The sequence below is a fragment of the Epargyreus clarus genome, unplaced genomic scaffold (assembly GCF_041222505.1).
Source record: "Epargyreus clarus isolate Ecla_fem2 unplaced genomic scaffold, WU_Ecla_fem_2.2 ptg000004l, whole genome shotgun sequence".
NCBI lineage: Eukaryota > Metazoa > Arthropoda > Insecta > Lepidoptera > Hesperiidae > Epargyreus > Epargyreus clarus.
In genome coordinates, this window is record NW_027332212.1 from 5,118,485 (window position 1) to 5,140,406 (window position 21,922).

Sequence of the window (21,922 nt, forward strand, 5' to 3'; positions counted from 1 at the left end):
ATCAACTCATACTATGTCATAGTTGCCTTAAATAAGTATCTTTCTATTATGCCTTTGAGATGTTTTTTAGCCAAAAAATAAAAAAAGTATTAACCAATACTATGTGTATTGACGTAACCTTATCTACCAATCATATTGTCGCACAGACACGGGCCGTGTCTGATTTATAATTCCGTATCTGACACATTTAATGTCAAAATAAAATAAACGAACGATAGATTTAGTGTTGCCATATTATATCTTCAAGAAAAACAGGCATGATGACAGATAAAAAATCAAAAAATAAATTACTTTAGTAGACATACAGTTTTAATATAAATGTTAAGTTTAATTATAGATATAAATGGCGGTTCGGAGCGAATGACGTCAGGCCTCAGTCGAATAACCATTGATTTTTTTCTATGAAATATCGAGGCGTGACGTCATCACACCATATCGACGCCATAACACCAAAGAGTATTTTCACGCTCAATTCAAAAGAGGTGGAAATTAGTTCAAAATCTGTGTTCATGCCCATTGTATGATCAAACCTTACTAATCCCATAGTTATTCCAAGCTTGGCGCCAAGAACAACGGATTCGGCGCCGTGTTCAAATTCGGCGACTGAAACGATCTCTTGATGCTCACGTGCGGATACTGTCTTCGCCATTCTATTACCTGTTAAAATCATACGAGAGATAAAAATGTAAAACAATTATATAACAATGCAGTAATTGTATAAAAGGTAGAATTAATCTAACTATTTGAATAACAATGACGTAGAAAATAAAAAATATATGACAATAAAATAAAAATACCTGCGATTCCATTATTTGGTCACAAAAACTGAGGTCTAGAAGTCGTAGCTCCCTGCATTCTGCTAGAATCCTGAAATAATATTTATTGTTTCAACAAAAACTATTGTGTTATGTCAATAACGAATGTGAATATTTAAGTACATTAGAAATCGATTAAAATAATTATCATTTATCCTTTCATTCTTCCCATCCTATTCCCATTCTTTAGTGGTCATTTTAATTAGCTTTGTTGACCAATATTTTTTACACTACGGGATACGGGTTTCTCTTATATTGCGGATTACTAGACCTCACACGCCTATAAGAACTTATTTTAAACTCTCAGACGTGTTAATTTCCTCACAATGTTCCTTCACTATTACAGAAAATCATATTTAATTTCTACACACTTACTCAGCACAAATATCAGGCGTGACAGCCCTAACACCCAACAGGTCGAGTTGAGCCAGCTTCGGCGCCCGAGGCACCAAAGTCCGCAGGTCCCGATCGGACACGCCTCGCAACGCACCGAGGAACAACTTGCGTAACTCCCCACCAGCCAGAGAAGCGAGCCATTCGCCAGAACCGCCCGCTTGCAGGCTGGAAATTAGTTAAACACAATTTTATTATGTGAAAGGCTATACAAATTATTAAATATAGAAATATTTAAACCAAGAAAAAAAAACGTTATTACAAAATTTTTCATATTTTGATCATATTTGACTTAATTAAAACACTATTTAATAACGTAATTTAAATATTTCATTCATAATGTATAACCTATGAAAGATTAGAATAAAAATGAATATTTAATTGAATATTTAAATTGGGACAATTTTTTATAAAATGTTATGTTCATAAATAAGATGCAATATACAAACAGATACATTATAATTATTTTGCTAGCTATTATCACTTAAAAGGTTATATCCGTACTAATTTAAATGAGCCATTAACACATATACATCTATTAAAAACATCATAATTTTTACATAACAGAACTCAACCTATATGTATCTTAAAATTACCAAAAGTACTTACCACCACCCAACATCCAACTCCTGCAAGTTCGCGCAATTCCCTAGCGCGCGTATCCCGACAGCGGTCAAAGAGTAGGACTTCCAAAAGTCAACGGACACAAGGGCAGGACAGTTCACACCTAACGCGATCGCCACGTCGTCCATAGACGATATCATTTTGCACGAACCTGAAATAACGTGGTTTACTGTTTTAGAATATGTAGAATATATGTTTAACGAAAAGGTCAGGGTTACGTCAATACAGGTTCAAGTTTTCAAGGATCTAAAATATGGATTAATGATAATAATTTAATGATATTTATTGAAATAAGTTCTAGTTCGTTTTAAATTTCAAAATTAAACATGTAGAAGCTTTAAAAACAATAAAAAAATGAACAGAAAAATAAGTTACTTTTTTAATAATAGCAGTAATTAGTAAATATAGAAACTTATAGTATAATAACATTATTAACAGTGCCCAATATGAAATTATTAACAGTAACAACTACTAAATTTAATTATTCTTTAAGTTTTTTATTAAAACACTATTATATTTTAAGTTTTTAGTCTTACTCATATTATGAACTTGTCCATGAGTAAGTATAACTAAAAGATACACCATTTAACAAACCTTGCGAGCGCAAGGTATCAAAAAATAGAGTTAGACTCATTTGAGTGTTCCCCTCCACGGAAATCTTTAGTAAAAGGCGAAAGATTTATGCGTTTTGAAGGGAAACCAGAGTGACGAACATAAGTCCGCCCGGGTATATACGTATTCTACAAAAGGTCTCAACAGCGTGATTCAGAAATACAGTTGAATATGCACAGCGACATCTAGTGACAAATATTTGTAATACGATGCTCATGACGTAACGACGCGCAGGCGTAATGGAAACCTTAAGTACAGCGACATCTAGTATAAAATACAGTATGTTCATCTGGCAACATTTTTTGACATGTGGAATGGTATTTAATATACGACTAATATCCACAATTAGAAATACTAAATATAACTGTAAACACTATACTTGTTTACCTACATTACGTTGAGTAAGAAATACTACCTCAACACTGTTACTTGCATGACGACATGAGTTTTTGTACAGTGTAATTTATTTTGAGTCATTCACATGATGTTTTTTATTTGTTGGAAAACATATAAATGAAATACTGACTGAACTGAATACTCTGTACTCTGTCTGTACTCTATTTCATTAAATATATCTATCTTTAATGTATTATATTTATAAAGCTCAAAGAAGCTTTATTTTAAAATACAAATTATAGAACTGTATTTGTTGTTGTATGACCTTATGTATTCGTATATAGTCTTTGCAGCAAAAAAAATTGTTGTTTTTACAAACCTATTTGTTCATACTTCCCCTCTGTAGCTTGACCACAGTAACATCAGGTACAAAAAACTACAATACAAATCTTATGCGATTTATAGTTTAACAAAAGACGATGAAAAAACAATAATAATACTCACCAACATTAAGGTGCTCCAACCCAGGGTTCGACATAATAATAGAGACAGCTGCCGTCGTATTTATGTGGGTTCTGTATAGGTCCAGTCGTTTAAGCCTTGTCAATATTGCGAGGAGACCCCAATCCGAACAACCGACAACTGAACGTAAGCATAGTTCTGTGAACGCAATAAAAAAGTAATGTTAAATAACATATAAAAAACGTATATTTTTTAATAATTATATTATATTTTATATTTAATAATTATATTTAATGTAGTGTTATATAACATTTGAAAAACACATTTATTCATTTTTGTTTATTATGATTACTGGTTCAAGAGTAAAATAAGATAATAAAAAGTGTGTTAATGTTTTGATGTAAAAATAAACAGTAATAGTAATATAATATTTTTAATTATTCATATTAAATAATAGTTTTATGAATATCTGTTAGTCATTTTTTTTTTAATTACATATATTTTAAAGGATATTGAAGTCATGTTAAATAAATGAGTAGGTCTGTTTAGGACTTATTATTTACTTTTCACAAGAACTGTAATTTCCATATGGATTAACGGAAATTTATATTTTGTTTGTTTTAAATGTTTAACACGAAATTCTACATTGATTACATAATTATTATCGACCACAACAGTGTCGACTGTCGCTATTATACATTTCAGATAGCCAAAGTCATTCATGAGGAAGGTGATAAATACTTTAACGCGTAGTCCATGATTAACTTGTATCAATATCATGTAAAAATGTACTCACGGCCACGCTACTTATACTTATTGTGCACTGTGCAGTATATTTACTGTAGCACTGGATGTTTAGCTAGCTTTAGTTTAAGTTATTTATGTGGGCCGATCCCGGCGGCACTGCAATGCCGGGCCGACCCGTGACGGGAGTGGAGCGAGCCCCGAACATCCCATCAGGTCACAAAAATCAGTTTAATATACTGGTCCCGACGTGCGGGAACTTTCAGATATTAAGCTGAAAAGAACAGATTAAAAGTATTATCTTAAATAAGAGAGCATACTTCCCCTTGCAGGGTAATAATTAAATTATGAAATTATAATAATAGAAAAAAATAAAATAATTAATTGCTTTTAATTTTAAATTCGCCTAAGATAAGGACGGCATTTCAGCAAATTGATTTAATACACGTATATAATGCATTCATATACTAATAAATTTATTAAAATATTAATCAGTCGTCTACACTACTACACTTTGATCTTAGCCAAAAGGCCGAGAAGCGATGCCAAACACAAAGTCCCGCGAGCTTTTATACAAGCCACGACGAGTTCTCAACAGCGTGATTCAGAAACCCGAGGTAAAATTGTGTAGCGACACCTAGTTTACGAATGCGAAACTAACGTGCCTAGCGCCATCTGGCTAACTGACACACAACTGAGAATATTATTAGGACGTGCTTCAGCTATTAGATATTAATATTATAATATAGAAAATTAGATAATTGTGAGATTGATTAAAATATGCAATTAAATTTCAAAAATAAGCAAGTAAAAATTTTACCGATTCTTTAGCCTAACCCCCGTACCGTAATACCTCAAAGCAAGTTTGATAGGTTAAAATCATGTTTAAAATAATAAATCATAATATTCTAAGACACTACGATATAATTGCATAATTAAATAAGTAAATACTATTTATTTAACACTTTACATGGTAAAAACTAAAAACAGTAAATGTTATAACATACAACCTCATGACCTCACTTCACTTTACATAATAATTAATTGGCGCGCTAGTAAGATTTACAAAAGATAATTAAACAATAATGTAAGATATAGATTGAAGAAGATAATAATTAAATATCCCTACATTTTATCTTAATATTTATACATATATCTTACTCATTTACTTGTAAAGAAAAAGAATATTTTAATTTTTTTTACAAATCTTTTAGCATATATTATTGAAGAATTGAATGGGTATTCTATTGATAGCGACACTATTAATGAATGCTACCCGCAGTATTATAAAGCGATTAATGGTTCATATCGATTTTCCACTATTAATAGTATATAGATAGTCGAGGTTTAATGAGGGACTGATGAACATTTCGATTATCGATACTTTAACTCAATGAGTATTTACTCAATGAGTTTTTATTACGGAACTCTATTCCGTACCCCAAGGGTAAAAACGGAACCCTATTACTAAGAGTACGCAGTATGGCTGTCTGTCACAGGGCTCTTTCTCTGGAACCGTAACAGATAGACACTTGAATTTAAATTTTACAGATAATGTATAACAGTGTCAGCTATAACAAAAAATACTAAAAAATAAAATAAGTTGAATATAAAAAGCGGTCCTCATACAACAAACTGGTATTTTTTGATATTCTTCGAACTAACTGTTGAACCGTTATAGTTACAGTTCAAATTTTCACAACATATATACCTAAATGGCTACTATAATAACAAATACTAGGGATTTAAAAAATGAAAATTTTGGTGGTACATAACCCTGAGGATGCGGGTTCGACTTGCATTTGGCCAATTATTTGAGAGGTATCCTTTTGAATAACTCTTACAAAGGCCGTCAAGGTACAAATGCATATTAACAGTCCCCGATATTTGTCGGCAAAAAAAGACATTTTGGAATGTGAGGAATAGGTGTGTGAGTAGGAGACCCCGATAAAAATATCGATACTTTTTTCCATACCGTGTCATACATAATTATTATTTACTATTAATATTAACCACAGATTTGGACACCTATATGGAATCTTAATGGTTAATATACATTAAATTATTATGTTATTATTACAAACCTTGCGAGCGCAAGGTATCAAAAAATAGAGTTAGACTCATTTGAGTGTTCCCCTCCACGGAAATCTTTAGTAAAAGGCGAAAGATTTATGCGTTTTGAAGGGAAACCAGAGTGACGATCGTAAGTCCACCCGGGTATATACGTATTCTACAAAAGGTCTCAACAGCGTGATTCAGAAAAGCATCAGGATATGTACAGAGACATCTAGTGAGAAATATCGGCATAATGACACAGGTGTTAATGCGCTTAGATAGAGAGGACCAAGAGTACAGCGACATCTAGTATCAAATGTAGTAAGTTATGTATCAGTGAAGAAAGTTAATGTTATTATAGCAAAATTATTATTCAAAGATAAATATTAGAATATAGTATAGTTTGTAGATTAGGGGTCTTACTTAAGCTGGACAACAGATACATTGCTGTAACTAACGTGAAATCAAGCGCATAATCTGTACAGAATTTAATAAATCTGTCTCACGCCAACCATAAAAAATATAAAATAATACAATACCTATCAATTCGTTTTAAGCAAAACTATATTTAACATGTAATTAATTATCTTTAACGGCAAATATTTACTGTTATACAACTGACCTTGAACTAAAACAAACAAAATGATTAAAATTTTAATCACATTTTAGTCTAAGTATTTTATGGCTATGGTCCAAATATTTACGAGATTATGACGTCACGATGCTATAGTTTGAAAACACCGTATAAGTAACATCAAGGACTCGGTTATCATTGTACAAACCTTGTAGGTACGCCGAGGTGTCAACTATAGCTCTTAGCACGGAATTGTCGACAAATTTACAACAATTCAACCGCAAATGTGTTAACTCCGCGCCGCTGTCTCGCAGGAAACTGTAAATTAATGAAAAATATGTATGATAAATGATAATAGAATATTCTAATTGAAAATGCACTAGATGTTATAAACATATTAGAACAATTCGATTAGATTTTTGATGTACAATGATTGACAAGTTTTTAGGTCTGAGAATTTCAACAAATAAAATATCAAAAACTAAGCATAAAGGAAGCCGCAAGTGGAATCTTTAATACTCAATCCAGGTAAAACTGAACACGCCTTGCCGTAGCTCCCTCTAATATACCTGTCGAAATTTGGGGGTTAAAACTGAAAAAAATATATAAAAATACTACTACCACTTTATGTAAATGCGGCGTAAAATTTTCAAATCTCTATTTTTCAAGTTTCGCGGACACAAACATGTAAAAGATGTATGTATATTAGAATAAAGATAAAATAAGATTACCTGTATGGAAGACAAGTTTCGATTTCAAACATGTATACAGCTGCATTCTTAGTTTAAAGCAACAAGACTGAATTTGAAGCTGCATTTATGCTTCAATGCTTTTGATAATTTATGGGGAGCTCAAGCGTGAGTTTAGATTTCAATAGCAAGGCCAGCTGTTACGGTCGAAGAACCGTTGTTAGTAAACATTACTTAATGTCCGGTTAATACCGGTGTATGAAGGTTGAATGTTCGTCCCAAATAGTGCTATGTCATTATTTACTATTAAAAACAAGGATGTAATCAATTTATCAATTTTATGGCCAATTAAATATTCTAGTAACTAAGCAAAGATATTAAATGAAGTATGTGTAGAGTATGTTGAAAAGTACATTGTTCAGTTAATTACCCTATTGCATAGCAAACGCAATAGCATAAACAATTTGAAATTGATACTACAATGACGTGAACTAAATGAATACTACTGTAATACTAATGACTAGTAATACTAGTAAACTAGTACTACTAATGATACTAAATGAATTTAACTCCACACACAATTAGGTATCTAATTAGAAATCGAGTTTCCGTGTTCTACGCAACTTACTTCACGACATAATGGGGTTGGATCATGCGATGGCTGCCGCACCATGAGAGATCGAGTTTCTGTAGGAACTTGCACCGCATCGACAAAGTTAACAGAACCTGAAATTCAACATTACTTTTGTGACAATTCTATAATCACGATTATGATTAAATAAATACATAAATCTTTTAATAAAAGATATATATTTTATAATCATTTGATAATTTCCTATCTTGCATATTATTAACGTTTATTATGCATACAGTGGCAGTCTAAGAAATATTTTTCTAATTAAAGGTCATAAAGACCAAAAAAATGTGATAAAAGTATAAATAATATATTTTTTTCATCGCAAGCCTCAATACTTTTTTATATCTCTCAAACAATCTAGACTAATAGTATAAAATCCATACTATAAAAGTATAAAAGGAGGTGGCATTCAACTTGACATAGCACAATTACATTAGCAAATCAATTTGCCATTAATTTGTATGTAGTGTATAAGTGTATGTATATTATTATACATAATAACTATAGTAGTAGTATAATAGCTAGCTACTGGAATTTATTCAGTTTTGTAAATATAACCTTGCAAGAATGCAAGGTGTCAAAAATAGAGTTAGACTCATTTGAGTGTTCCCCTCCACGGAAATCTTTATGCCTCGTTTACACTCAGCCTGAGTGGGCAGGGAAGTGAGCAGGGAAGTGAGCAGCGCGAGAGTGTAAACACGATACTTCCCATGCCATTGCCGCTGCCACTCGCGTTGCCCGGCGCTCCCTCGATTGTCGGTTTTTCGTGCGCGAGTCAAAGGACTGGCAGCGCGAGTGGCAGCGTGTGTTTACATTCAGCCCTCTCACTCACTTGTCACCCGGCGTTCTGAGCGGAAGGACGTGTTGCTTTTTTCTGTCCAATTCTATACGTCAGCATTTACTATGTCGCTAGAGTGGAGTAATGAAAGAGTAATACAGTTTTTGGAGTTGTATGAAAGTGAACGAATAATATGGGATCCACGCGATAAAAATCATAAAATGAAGCATAAAGTACACGATGCGTGGAATCGCATCAGTACTCAAATGAACAATACTCCAATAGAAGAGCTAAAATCGAAGAAGAAATCACTTATGGCTACATTTCGACCACTCTTAAAGAAAAAGAAAGCGTCTATACGTTCCGGAGCAGGTGCTGATGATGTGTTTCAGCCAATATGGTTTCCTTTTGAAACTATGGAAAGATTTTTAGGCACACTGTATGACGTGGAAGAAACAATTAACACGGAACAAAGGGTAACTACCTACATTCAATTATTAAAACACCTTTTTATAATTAAACATTTTTTATTAAAATGATTATTACATTATTTTTATTAGATGATTATTACAACTTACTTAATACTACTATTTAGTTATTTTCTGTATTCAAATTATGAAAATAATGTGCAAATTCAGATCGAATTTCATAAATGTCTCTAGATGAGCGTCTTGGTACACGCGCTATTGGCCTAAGAGCTGAATTGTCTGTGTTGGGTTGATTTTGTCTCCAAGAGCCATCAATATTTACTCCGTCAGCTACGAAATCAAAAGTTCCCGGGGGAGCGTAAATGTTACTAGAGGTTCTACTGTTTATTAAAAAATTATGTAATAAAATACAGGTCATTGTTACTGTTGGTACATTCTCTCTATCGATCTCGATTGGTTTTTTAAATATTCGAAAAACAGTTGTTAAAATACCGAAGACATTTTCTACAATGATACGAGAACTTGAAAGTTTGTAATTAAAAGTGCGTTCCATTGTGTTAAAATGATGATCACCAGGAAAGGGTTTCATTATATGTTTATGTATTGCAAAAGCTCCATCACAAAGAAATACATAGGGTACATCAATTTCTCTTCCGGGTAAGGGCGCGTCTGGTGGCAAATTAATAGTGCCTGTGTCAATTTTTTGCAAGAGTAAACAGTTTTGAAAAATTCCTCCATCACTAATGCGTCCCTGGCCACCAATATCAGCAAAAATAAAACGGTATTCACTGTCAACGAGAGCCATTAGTATGATGCTATATGTATGCTTATAGTTGTAATATTGTGAGCCACTGTGTGGCGGACATTTAATTACAATATGCTTCCCATCTATAGCTCCGACACATCGAGGAAATTTCCTCCTAAATCCCGCTTCTATAGATAACCATTCCGCTGGTGATTGTGGTAACTGAAACAGAAAAAATATATTTATTTAAATTTTCAGAATTATCAAACTGAACATGAGGCACAATCTCCAGATGTCGAACCGCTACTTCAATCACCACCATCATACCAGCAAATCAGTTCGCCGTCACAGTCAGTTCCTTCGCCACCACAGGCAGACCCATCATCGACACCAGTATATAATAGGCCAAAAAAAGGCAAAAAAAGACCAAGCCTAAACATAGATGAGGCTCAAAATAAAATATCTCAGACTTTAGACACTTTGAACCAAGTGTTAAAAGATAAAAGTACTCATACAAATGAAAAGAATGAAGACGAGTGTGATCTTTATGCGAAACTCTTAGCTAAAAGATTACGAAAATATCCCGAGTCAATGCGGGGAAGAATTATGTACCAAATAGATGGGTTACTTTTGCAAAATCCTTATCCAACCATCGACCATCAAGTTGATCGACCATCAAGTGTCTTCTCAAATCGTTCATCGGTAACATCATCGCAATCACAGTATTCAGATTACCAAATCACATCAAACCCACCGATTCAACAATCTCAACGTGTTTATATCCAACCAACGGTACAGTCTGACACACCAGTAGAGGTCAGTATCCCAGAAATGAGCCAGGAAATTAATGACATTTCAGCTTCTCCACGCCATGTGATGCTACAAACTTCATCAACACAATATGTCTTGCCACCAAGAGTACTGTCCAGATTCCCGGAAAGAAGTGTTACACCACAAAACCAAATTAATGTGATTGAAAGAGCCTACTGGGATGCTAGCTAGAATTGAATCCTATTATTTTTTTTGTTTACATTGTTTCATTTTATTAGTGATGTCCTGCGCAGAGTAGTTTTGATTATACTTATCATTTGTATAATTTGATATAATAAAACATAATTTTAAAATACTTGTATTACTCACCTTAATTTGGTCCTTGAGAACAGAGTTGATAGCTTGGCATACTTCAGGAATAATTTGCGAAATGGCTGGTGTAGAAACCTTGAATAAGTAGTGGAGACTTTTATAACTATCCCCCGTTGCTAAATATCGTAATGTTAATGCCAAACGTATCTTTGCTGGTATGGGCATTCGCAGTCTGGTTTGCTGTTTTTCAATCATAGGTCCAATTTTATGTAACAAGAATTCAAAATCAGAAGATGACATTCTGCAAAAGTTAGAAAACTCGCCACCATCTTCGGAAGTCAACTCCATAAAAAAAGTATTCATGCTGTTTCTGTAACAAAAATATAGGTAGGTAAGATCATCATTCATATCGTCGAAGTGTATGCACTTATAGGAAGTTATAGTAAGTACTTACGTCGTTCGATTCTGATGAATTTTTTTCATCCACCATCTTCTTTGGCGATAGCGTCTTTTTTTTAGATTTCTTTTAAAACATTTAAATAATTCATTACACTAAGCAGACATACAGCTGTCGCCGCAACAACCTCAACGTCAGCCATGGTTGCGAGAAGCCCGGTAAAGAAGTATGAGGGTTGAGTGTAAACGACACTCACTCGCGTCGACGCTGCCGCGGCAATATTTCCGGCAGCGCGAGTAGCAGGGGAAGCGGCTGAGTGTAAACGAGGTATTAGTAAAAGGCGAAAGATTTATGCGTTTTGAAGGGAAACCAGAGTGACGAACGTAAGTCCGGCCGGGTATATACGTATTCTACAAAAGGTCTCAACAGCGTGATTCAGAGGGTATGAACAGCGACATCTAGTATACTAATGGGTACTTAATAGACACTTGTAATATCAAAATCAAGTAACGTAGAATGTTTTACTGAATAAAAAGATATCAAAAATATAATTAAAAGCTAATTTAGAAGCAACTGTACTAGCTACCTATTGTATAAGCACTTACTATTTTGCATGTTGTGACTACCGGTAAATGGAATTATGTGTACTAAGCTATATTACTTAAGAAAATAACATTGTCAGTCATGTATAACATATAGTTATGTTGGTAGCCCATAATAAAATAAATAAATAAAGAGAATCTACTTGAGTTTTTTGTAAATAATGTATTTAAATAAATGAAAGTAATATTTCAAAACAACCTTTCATATAATTTAGTTTAATATGTGTTGAATATTTTTTGGCAAACTTTGGATCCAAAACAGGTGCTATTTTATAAACTCATTACCAAAACATAGCACTTGTGTTATAAATATTGAACTAAAGTTGTACGCTTGTTTTCTTTCATTCATTCATTTTTTTATCCTTAATAAATTTGTTACTTACTACCCTACGCAGAAAAGGCACAAGAAGCATACTATTATCAACTGTCATTATTAAATTTATTACCCTTGGCTATTCATAAATAAATTATTAAGATAGTAAAAAAACATAAATGTACTTTCGTGTAAACATAATAACTAGATTCGAATGTCAAGGGCAAGTTAATTATCCGATAACGATTACAAAACACGTGCTTCTGTACAACTTTACGCTCATATGAATTTTATGACGAAAACTAATTACTTCAAGTCTAGTACTTAAATGCAAAGAACTAAGTCCTTGTTTGAAACATAAAACACTAAAATTATTAGGAAAATTAATTTAAACGCATTTGTATTATGTTTAAGTTACATCATTTCATGTTTTATTTATTTTTTATCCACTAATAAAATTTATTGTGGCTTTGGAAAAGATTTAAATATTATTTCGAAAACCTCGCACTCTTTTTTTGTAAAAATGAAAATTAAAGCAATTGCGCTGTCACGACGCGTTTAATATTACAAGAGCCAAAATACTATCTATTTTAATAATGAATAGTGGAATAGTGTTTTGATGGAGTAGTGGCGACACCATTGTCGAACCAAGAAGTTTTAAGATATAATTACACAAGTCAAAGATGTATTAATATATTTGTAGCTAAATTTATCAAAATAAGGAAATTATAAAAAGAACTGATCCACCTTGTGGTTAGCATTTGACCTTAAAATTACTATGGCTGTGAAGGTCTAATCCTGGCTCATATCCAAAATGATTACAAATATTGACGATATCTTTCATATCCTTTTTGATGACTCGCGAGACATTATATTAGTAAATCACGAAGTTCCTTATTCCATTCCTGACTAGGAAGAAATTAAAATGTTGAATTTAACTCATTGTTTGTATGTATCAATGTGTCTATACTCTATAGCATCCATAAAATACGCGAGTGGCTAATTTATGAATGACAATTATACATTTATTAGACATGCACATTACCTCTAATAAAAAGTTATTACCGACTACATAAATTCAACACATTCTTCATAGGACTATTACCTAGATTAACGAACTGAAACAGAAGTGCGCTATGCACCGCGTACACTCTATATTTCTGTACACCACGCATACATGACGACCAGTTTTAATATGACATAATAGTATTCTCATCAAAATATTATGTTGTTAGCTGTCAATCTAAAGTGTACATTCGGGCGGTTCAATCTCTCACTCTAGCCACCCGCGACCCCGGAAGCCCCCTTTTAGTCGCCTTTTACAACAGGCAGGGGATAGCGTAGCCCTATTCTCGTCCCGGAACTACAGGGGCAAGATTAACATTGACCTACCTGTGATCTCACACAATGCCAGTATGGTCTCAGATCGATGCTCCGATATAGAATAGCGTCTGATGCCAGCCTGTTGAAGTGCCTGTTGACCTGTGCGCAGCGGCATAACGATTGCATGTCTAGATACTTCATAACGCATAGTATCGTCTCGTCCTGCAACAGAGATTTTGTATCTATCATTAATGTTTTTTATACTATTAAAGTAGTGAGATGCAGTCAATCTGATGGTACGTGGATACCGCCGCCCATGGACATCTGTAATGAGTGCGGTGCATCTGCGGTGCTACCCCCAAGGGCTAAGTTGGAACGCCTCGTATAAGTATTTATGCCTAATTACGTCCCTTAAAGGGGTGCCCTCAGCCTCGCCTAATATTGCTAGTCAGAAATAATTGTGGCGACCACCGCTCGTGTCGATCACTAAGGGGTCTACCACCTTTAAAATATACAATGAACTTAATCTACTTTCTTTTATCTTCCTTAGTCACACAATAAATCATCTTTAAGTTTCCAACTTACATCAAGTTATAATAAACATTGTATTTTATAAGATGGTATTCCCCATACGTATTCGGATCACGTACAAGGCGGCAACGTCCTTTACGTAAATATAAACATCTTTATTCAAGACTGGACATTGTATTGAATAATTACAAAAACAAAGAATCTTTCCTTAGTGTGATGAATGATTTGAAGTATAATTCTTATCTATATTATTAACAGGTAGAAGAAATATCGTTATAATAAATTTATTGTTAATGAGATCTTATTAAGTTCCATTATTGGGTTAGGTTAGTTTATTGTTTGGGTTAGGTTAAATGGTTATCTTTCTTTCAAACTAGCGCTGGGCTCGGAGACTCCATCGTGTTATTTTAATGTGGATAATACCTCTGATTAGGTTTAATGTCTGATATCCATTTATAAAAAAACGATACCAGAGGCTTAATGTCCCTCCGAATGGACCACTGACGGGCCATGTGCAACTCCATACCTCATTACGTCCGAAGTTGCCAAATTTGTTACACCCGTTACTATCTACGTAAACCTAAGGCTATGAGCACTTCTTCGAATTGCTTTACTTCAACTTAATTCGTATAAATATGCAGTGATAGCCTAATGGTTTAGAAACTCGGCCTCTCGAACGAGGAGTTCGAGGTTCAAATCCTAGGCATGCACCTCTGATTTTTCAAAATTATGTGCGTATTAGAAATTAATTATCACTTGCTTAAAACGGTGAAGAAAAACATCATGAGGAAACCTGCATACCTGAGAGTTTTATATAAAAAATCTCAAAGGTATGTGAAGTCTACCAATACGCACTTGGCCAGCGCGGTGGATTATGGCCTAACCCTTCTCATTATGAGACGAGACCCGTGCCCAGCAGTGGGAAAATGATGGGTTGACGTGACATGACAACTTTATTCGTATACAATGTACCTAAGAGATAAGATAATAAACCACTCAATTGCAATTTTGATAAACAAACTATGATTATAGGTAGTATACATCTATGAAAATGCCAGGACATTCGTTTCGATTGTTGATAATGAGTTCTTGCACCATAAATAAACCTATGAATCACGGGTTGCGAGGTCAAGTTTAATGGCGTTACGAGACTCGTTAAATCACAATAATATCGAGCAATTCGATGCGGTTGTAACATTTATTATAGAAGTACTATTATACTTTATTGTTATTGCTGTTCATAGTATTGTGATACGAGTTTATTATGGTAACGGATTGGACTAGGTGTTTTTATAATATAAACCGTTCATAAACGTAATTGGTGCAAATAACTGCACAACATAGGTAAAATATAAATTACATACATTTGAAGGGGGTAGAACCCTTTGTGGTTCGACACCGGCGGCACCACAGCCACACCTATTTCTGTCTCATAACAGCAGTGTTAAACGCTGCTGCGTTCCGGTTTGAAGAGTGTGGTAAGGGAGACATACTTTTCCGAGGCGTTCCAGCTTAGTCCTCAGGGGTAGCGGCGCATCTGTGGCCGACCTCAGGTAGGAATATCTAATCCTATCTGGGACTGATTACAGATGTCCATGGGCGGCAGTAGATACTTACCATCAGGTGGACTGCATGCTTGTCTGCTACTCCTATAGTATAAAAAAAAATCATTAAAACTTCATGTAAGTATCATGTGGTCCATGCATACCACCTGATTTCAAAAGTCATATTATTATAAATTATGTTTATAATTTGCAAACCTCAGATTATTCGGCGGATAAAGATGTTTATAATATTTTAATACTACAGAGTATTGCACTCGAACTGTGAAACATTTAACCTTCGAATATAAATGATTGATTTTTTTTTCACCGTCGCCTATGGAAATTTGTAACACCAGAGTAGTCGGCATTGCTTCGCCGGCTTTGAAAGAGAGCTCTTTTTTGTTCTCTTGAAGAGCCCTGTGACATAGTCCTGAGGGAATACCTCAGGAGGAAGTTCATTCCACGTTTTGCACGTACGCAGCAAAAATGCCCGTACAAACCGAACCGTGGAGGACCGGGTCAAGTGGATGTGGATGGAACCTCATCCTTCGGCGAGTGGTGCGATGAAGGCACCAGATCGAATAGTTCCTCAGAACACTCACCATTGTAAAGAACACGCAGATTTTATACTAATAATAGGTGATTGACGTATTCGATTCAAGCGGAAATAGAAACACACACGCTTCATAAATCTCTCGATAACATACACATAATGACATATAATATCTCCACATAAACTATGTATTCATAGTAGAAAGTAAACTTACCGGTAAGCGATGAAAATCGCCGAGTAGAGGGCCCGTGTCTATCGACTTCTCCTTCGGCCATCCTACCATTGAAGGAACGACGGTTTCGTGTAAATTGGACGCGATCACCCTGTTCAGTAGAGAACCTGGAATACAATTAGCACGTTAAGAAAGTAGTAAGTTACTCAAAGTAGGCGATTCTTTCCGAAAAAGATCGATTCTTCAATCGATTCGAATCGATGGCTAATAAATCATAAAAAAATCGAAACCCAAAGAATAGTTTCACCAAAAATCGATCTTTGATCTTTTCAGCTAAATAGGAGCGAAGATAGCGAAAAAGTCATCAGGACCAAACAAGCACTGCAATACGTATCCGTGAGCAAAAAATGTCTATAAAACGTTCAGCCAACTTCGACTCTACACGTCTCGATCTGTGCATTTGCTACATGGATTTTGATAAATATTACAAATACACGATTACAGATATATTACATGATACATAAGAAATAAAACAAATATATCTTCAGCACTTGTTCCCTCAGCCGGCTCTTACGGCACCCACGGGAAGAGAGGTGAAGGCCCTATTTATTCTACAACTCCGGGGCCTCACGGCGGTACCGTGCTCTGATTTGAAGGGTAAAATAAAACAAAAACACTTTTATAGTAACAACACTAACTTAGTTCTCAGAGGAATAATCGCGTCTATAACGGATCTCAGGCATCCTGCCTTGATAGGATCCTTTGTGGTTCGACTACAGAGGCACCATCGCAATACCTCATGCATCTCATGCATCGGAATACAAATTTCCATATTTGCCTATCAGCTTCACTAGTTGCCTAGTTTTAGAAATGTGTATTATATTTTAAGTACTCACTAAGGACTAAACCTACTAATACTCGATATGTACAAATCTTAAACGTCCACTAATTACCGTATTACTTCAGAAGTATTCTTATTAATCTACATACACGGTGCAAAAAGTTATTGTTACGTAACACATCGTTACGTAATTAGAAGTATAATTAAACTGATGGCTCGTGATAATAACCTGAACCGATTGCACAGTAGAAAAAAATTGTGTAAATTAATACATGAATAGTGTATTATATGTAAATTTTGTCGCGGGTTAGTTTTCATTTCCTGCCTTATATATTTCATTCGTGATTGATCCGACTCGTTTTACATCCCACTGCTGGGCATATGTCACCGCCGGCAGTGGCTTTATTTACGTGGAGAATCCTGGCTGTGTTCCTCCGATCCACGGGAGTAGCGGAGTGGATATGCCGGTCTCTTATCGGCTAAAACCCCACGGGGTTCCTTTGAACGCCCTTTGTCGGTCCTTGGTACCGAATAGTACCAAAAAGTACGCGAATTGCATTCGTCTGCTGTCCCGCCGGTACTCAACAACTCTGTATTCCCACTTTTAAATTCATCAAAATTCAATGTTATGGTTAAGAAAATATAACAGACAGTTATAACATTTGTAATTATGATTTGATAAATAGCAAAACATATTACATCTCAAAATTGCATCATTTGACGACAAATAAATTATCAGCGGGGGCAATAAGGAAGTAATGCTAACCAATTTGCTTTTTATCACTCACCATTGAATTTATATTCTCGCGTGACAATCACAAACATTTCACTTCATAATTGAAAAATAATTGCAAATTTTACTATATCTAAGGTTGACAATCTATTTGAAAATAGATATAATTGTAGTAAATAGGAATAATTCAAGGAAATGAAAATAATTGTAGTTGATAGTAACGATCGCCCGATGTTTAGTAAACTGCTTGGAAATATTAACTGTCCCTAATTATAAGTAATTGTGTTGAGAAATATAGAAAAACGGTTACGTTGCGACCTCCATATTAAATCCCCAGGGAAGGATTCCCATTTTAATAATATTATGTGCATAATTAATATACTTGAAATGGTCCACTATACTCATAACTTTTCATGGATCTACTGCGATCATCGCAAAATAGAATTACGTTTGAATTGTGATTAGAACAATGTGATATAGCAGACATAGAGATACCTATGTCTGCTAGTAGGTACTTCACTTAGGCATTTCGTCTCAGTTCTCAAATGCAGAAAACTCTCTAACTTCTGAAATCCTGGTGCGTTTAATGTTTTTCAGTAATGACTGGCTTTTTATTACACTTTTTAAAATTTGTCGAAATTTACTTGAAATATTCCAATGATTACAGAATGAAAATAAATATATACGGTTTCAATCGTCATCTAACGAAAATGCAGTCCACCAGTCATGCCGCGAGTGGTAAGCGATAAGTGGTCATAGTGCCAGTGGTATGCGGTAATTAGTCAAGCCGCAAGCCGTTGGACATTTGTAAACAATACAGATTGGGGCTTGTACCTGACGCCGATCCCCACGCATTTTTTAAAATTACGTAATTTAATTACCATTTCAATATTTATCGGAATTCGATATGTAGCCTACCTTTTTCCACGACCGGCTGTGTTTTCTTATAGAACGGTGACGAATATGAGAAGTCGTTCTTCAGTTTCACCCGCCTAGCTGGTTCCTTCCCTCTGAGCAACACGGCGTCGAGCTCTGTGTAGTAGGGAAGGAGTCTATGGTTGAACTCTAATCTTAATATCCTGAATGAAAATAAAATAAAACGAAAAACGTAAAGTAAAGTTTGAGAAGCATACGCTATTTTAAGGCAAATTAAGATAAATGTAATTATAGCATGCACATTGTACTTCAAAATCATATGTGTAACATCTCATCACGAAAAGACGCCAAATTGATTACAAGAATGGTAGAAAATTATAGTGTCAACAAAAATATCTTTATTATATACATAATGAAATATTACAATACTGCGAAAGGTAGACAAATCACGTGATAGTACATCACTATTTTCTACAAATCTGCAACACCAAGACTCATAAACCAGGCTCATAAACAAGGCTAGGAGCTACTAGCAACTAGTAGCTAGCCAGAGAAGTAGAAAAGTGGGCGCAACTATCAGGATACTTCCCTGACAGGATGCTGGGGCCCATGCAGACAGTATTAAAATATGCTAAGCCACATAAATAATCTTAGATTTGATTGCAATTGCCAACACATTACATAATTAAAATTACACTTGCAAGTTGAATTATTTCTTTTCCAAAAAATAAACCTCAAGGACTACAAAATTTACATTTTGTCAAGGGGACACATGATCCTTGCTTTAACACTTATATTATAAAAGTATCTCCTTTTAAAATATCTAATTAGGTTAAGAAACCCAACTCACCTAGTTGAAACATTCATCTGCCTTATAGGTGGGCTGAATATCCTCGGTGTGTCTCCCGCATAATCAGGTTCGCCTTCCCATAGCAACACCCATGATGTGGATCCCAACGCCCATATACGGACCAATGCACCTGGGTTGTATGTCTCAAAAACTGCCACCTCTAGTGGATACACTGCTCTTTGGAATGACACTTCTGTCAAAAGCAAATATGCAATGAAAGTAATGTGAAATAATAAATAAATGATGAACAATAAACACTTTCTACAGTCACAGCCCCACACTAAGATTCCCTGTATCATGAGTGCCATAGACACACATAAAGACAAATACATAAACACCCAGACCAAGAACAGATATCTAAATTCATCATTCACATATCTGTCTGTCTGGGGATCAAACCCGGAACCCTTTGCGGCCCTTTGTCAGACCGGTATGGTGACCGCTCCACCATGCAGGTTGTTTGAGAAATATATTAGAGTATCTTTTAATTATATTCTTATAAGTTACAATACAGTTTTTTAGGAAAGACCTTTTTTATAAATTGTTGTTATCAGAGGAATAAATCTGGCCATAAGCACTTTAAAAAATATGTAAGTAACACTTCAAATAATAAGTTGTCTTCAATATTTATTTTGATGGAATTCCAATTATATTCTATTATCTTTCCAATACCAAATGGCATTTCAGTTATACAACTAATCATATTGGGCTGATAACAGCATTCCGATTTACGACTAATTTCAGTTCAACTTATACTCAACTAATAAACTACTATCATATGAAATATGAATACAATATTGTGACTCAAAATCTACTAGAAACAGGAAAACCCCTTATTATCACTTAACACTATCACTGCTTGAATCGATACTGACACGGTTGACTTCAAAACTTTATTTCCTAGTTTATTAAGACAACATACAATAATTGTTGATTAAGAAATTGATCTACATAGCAAATATCAGGTGTCGGTATTGATTACATGTATAAATACACACCTACAAAGTCCTGGCTGCATATGGCATCAGCATTCTGCGGCATGTATTCCCTTTGTACTGAGGGTGCTTCATCCCACCAGGTACCGTATGTTCTCTGTATACAAAGAGATAAAAAGTACCTTAGATTTGCAAAACCTTTTTACACTAGTTAATTTTAATGATTTTAAAAATATATTATTATTGTCCAGTGGAATATATGCTTGTGTTCTTGTTTGTATTAGAGTAAATTTTATAAGAGCATTAAAATTCCAACTTTACTGTTTAAAGAAATTTTGTGCTTGTTAGAAAAATAAAATACTTAAATTAACAGATTTTGATAAAATGCAGATTAGGAAATCAAATAAAACTGTAGTAAAACATTTAAGATTCCTATTAGAATAAATAATAGATTTTATTTATTTAATAATTTTTAATTTTAATTACCTATTATATATTGATATCAATAATTTTACTGTATTTAATTGGACTGTACCAAAAACGTTTTAAAGATTGATTGCTCCAGCTTACAAAGTGTACGAATCGTAAAAAGATAGATCCAGAATCCTTTAATGAGCGTTGGTCCTTTATCGAATCGAGTTATTTATAATTAAATTTACTCACCATTACAAAAGCCTGCGGATAGTCTCCATAGTCGGGAAAATTCGATGGCGGCCCGCGTAAATTGCATGCAGTATACGATGCACTTATTTCACTCCCATACTGAGAACTAAAATCTTCGACATTCTGAACAAATTGTTCAATTATTTGGGACTCTGTTTCTTCGTCTGAATAATCATCGTCTTTAAAACGCAGCAACGAGAAAATCAAATCTGAAGAACTCTGCATTTTTACCCCTTAAATCTGTCAACACAATCACGAAATACGAAAACACCGATAACACTAATAATAAAAATCCAATAACAGATGATTTTATTATGTACACAAGTCACAACAAAACAGAAGGTATTCTGAGCAACAAAAACACTACCATTGGCGCTCGATTAAACACAGATAAAGTAAATAAGATAACAAAAGTATCCAAAAGCCCCCCCAAGGCGCCAACTGCAAGAAAAGGCTATGTCACACATTCACGTGTTTTGTCTTATATTTTTGAGTGTGTGCTGATATGATTTTAATAAACCAACTGAAAAATTGAAACCAAATTCAGTATTGAAAAAAACATAAAATAGTTTTGCCAATTCATGTCATATTTCACTTTGCATATAAACCATTAT

At 34.3% G+C, this 21,922-nt stretch overlaps 2 protein-coding genes, 3 non-coding genes and 1 pseudogene across 6 annotated transcripts; all 6 read right to left on the minus strand.

Moving 5' to 3' along the window:
- Nucleotides 1-174: 174 nt before the first annotated feature.
- Fbxl4 (F box and leucine-rich-repeat gene 4) lies at nucleotides 175-21,706 on the minus strand. Its single transcript, XM_073092974.1, has 13 exons — nucleotides 21,309-21,706; nucleotides 20,709-20,802; nucleotides 19,711-19,903; nucleotides 18,903-19,063; nucleotides 16,453-16,577; nucleotides 13,680-13,832; nucleotides 7,933-8,030; nucleotides 6,824-6,933; nucleotides 3,285-3,440; nucleotides 1,818-1,983; nucleotides 1,191-1,376; nucleotides 798-867; nucleotides 175-657 (listed from the first exon to the last, which is right to left on the minus strand). The coding sequence occupies exons 1-13, from the start codon at nucleotides 21,531-21,533 to the stop codon at nucleotides 547-549; spliced, it is 1,848 nt and encodes a 615-aa protein (XP_072949075.1). The 5' UTR covers nucleotides 21,534-21,706; the 3' UTR covers nucleotides 175-546.
- Nucleotides 2,425-2,540, minus strand: LOC140757700 (U5 spliceosomal RNA). Its single transcript, XR_012104009.1, has one exon. It is a non-coding gene; the product is annotated as a U5 spliceosomal RNA (small nuclear RNA).
- On the minus strand, nucleotides 4,121-4,304 carry LOC140757698 (U2 spliceosomal RNA). Its single transcript, XR_012104008.1, has one exon. It is a non-coding gene; the product is annotated as a U2 spliceosomal RNA (small nuclear RNA).
- Nucleotides 4,381-4,530, minus strand: LOC140757699 (uncharacterized; annotated as a pseudogene).
- On the minus strand, nucleotides 6,069-6,184 carry LOC140757701 (U5 spliceosomal RNA). The gene has a single exon (XR_012104010.1). It is a non-coding gene; the product is annotated as a U5 spliceosomal RNA (small nuclear RNA).
- On the minus strand, nucleotides 9,170-11,497 carry LOC140757315 (uncharacterized). 2 transcript variants are annotated; one of them, XM_073092973.1, is made up of 3 exons: nucleotides 11,430-11,497; nucleotides 11,033-11,345; nucleotides 9,170-10,114 (listed from the first exon to the last, which is right to left on the minus strand). In XM_073092973.1, exons 1-3 carry the CDS (start codon nucleotides 11,456-11,458, stop codon nucleotides 9,311-9,313), a joined length of 1,146 nt encoding a protein of 381 aa, XP_072949074.1. In that variant the 5' UTR covers nucleotides 11,459-11,497; the 3' UTR covers nucleotides 9,170-9,310. The 2 variants fall into 2 exon arrangements, with proteins under 2 accessions (XP_072949074.1, XP_072949073.1); XM_073092972.1 differs by having other exon boundaries at nucleotides 11,033-11,497.
- Nucleotides 21,707-21,922: the final 216 nt, after the last annotated feature.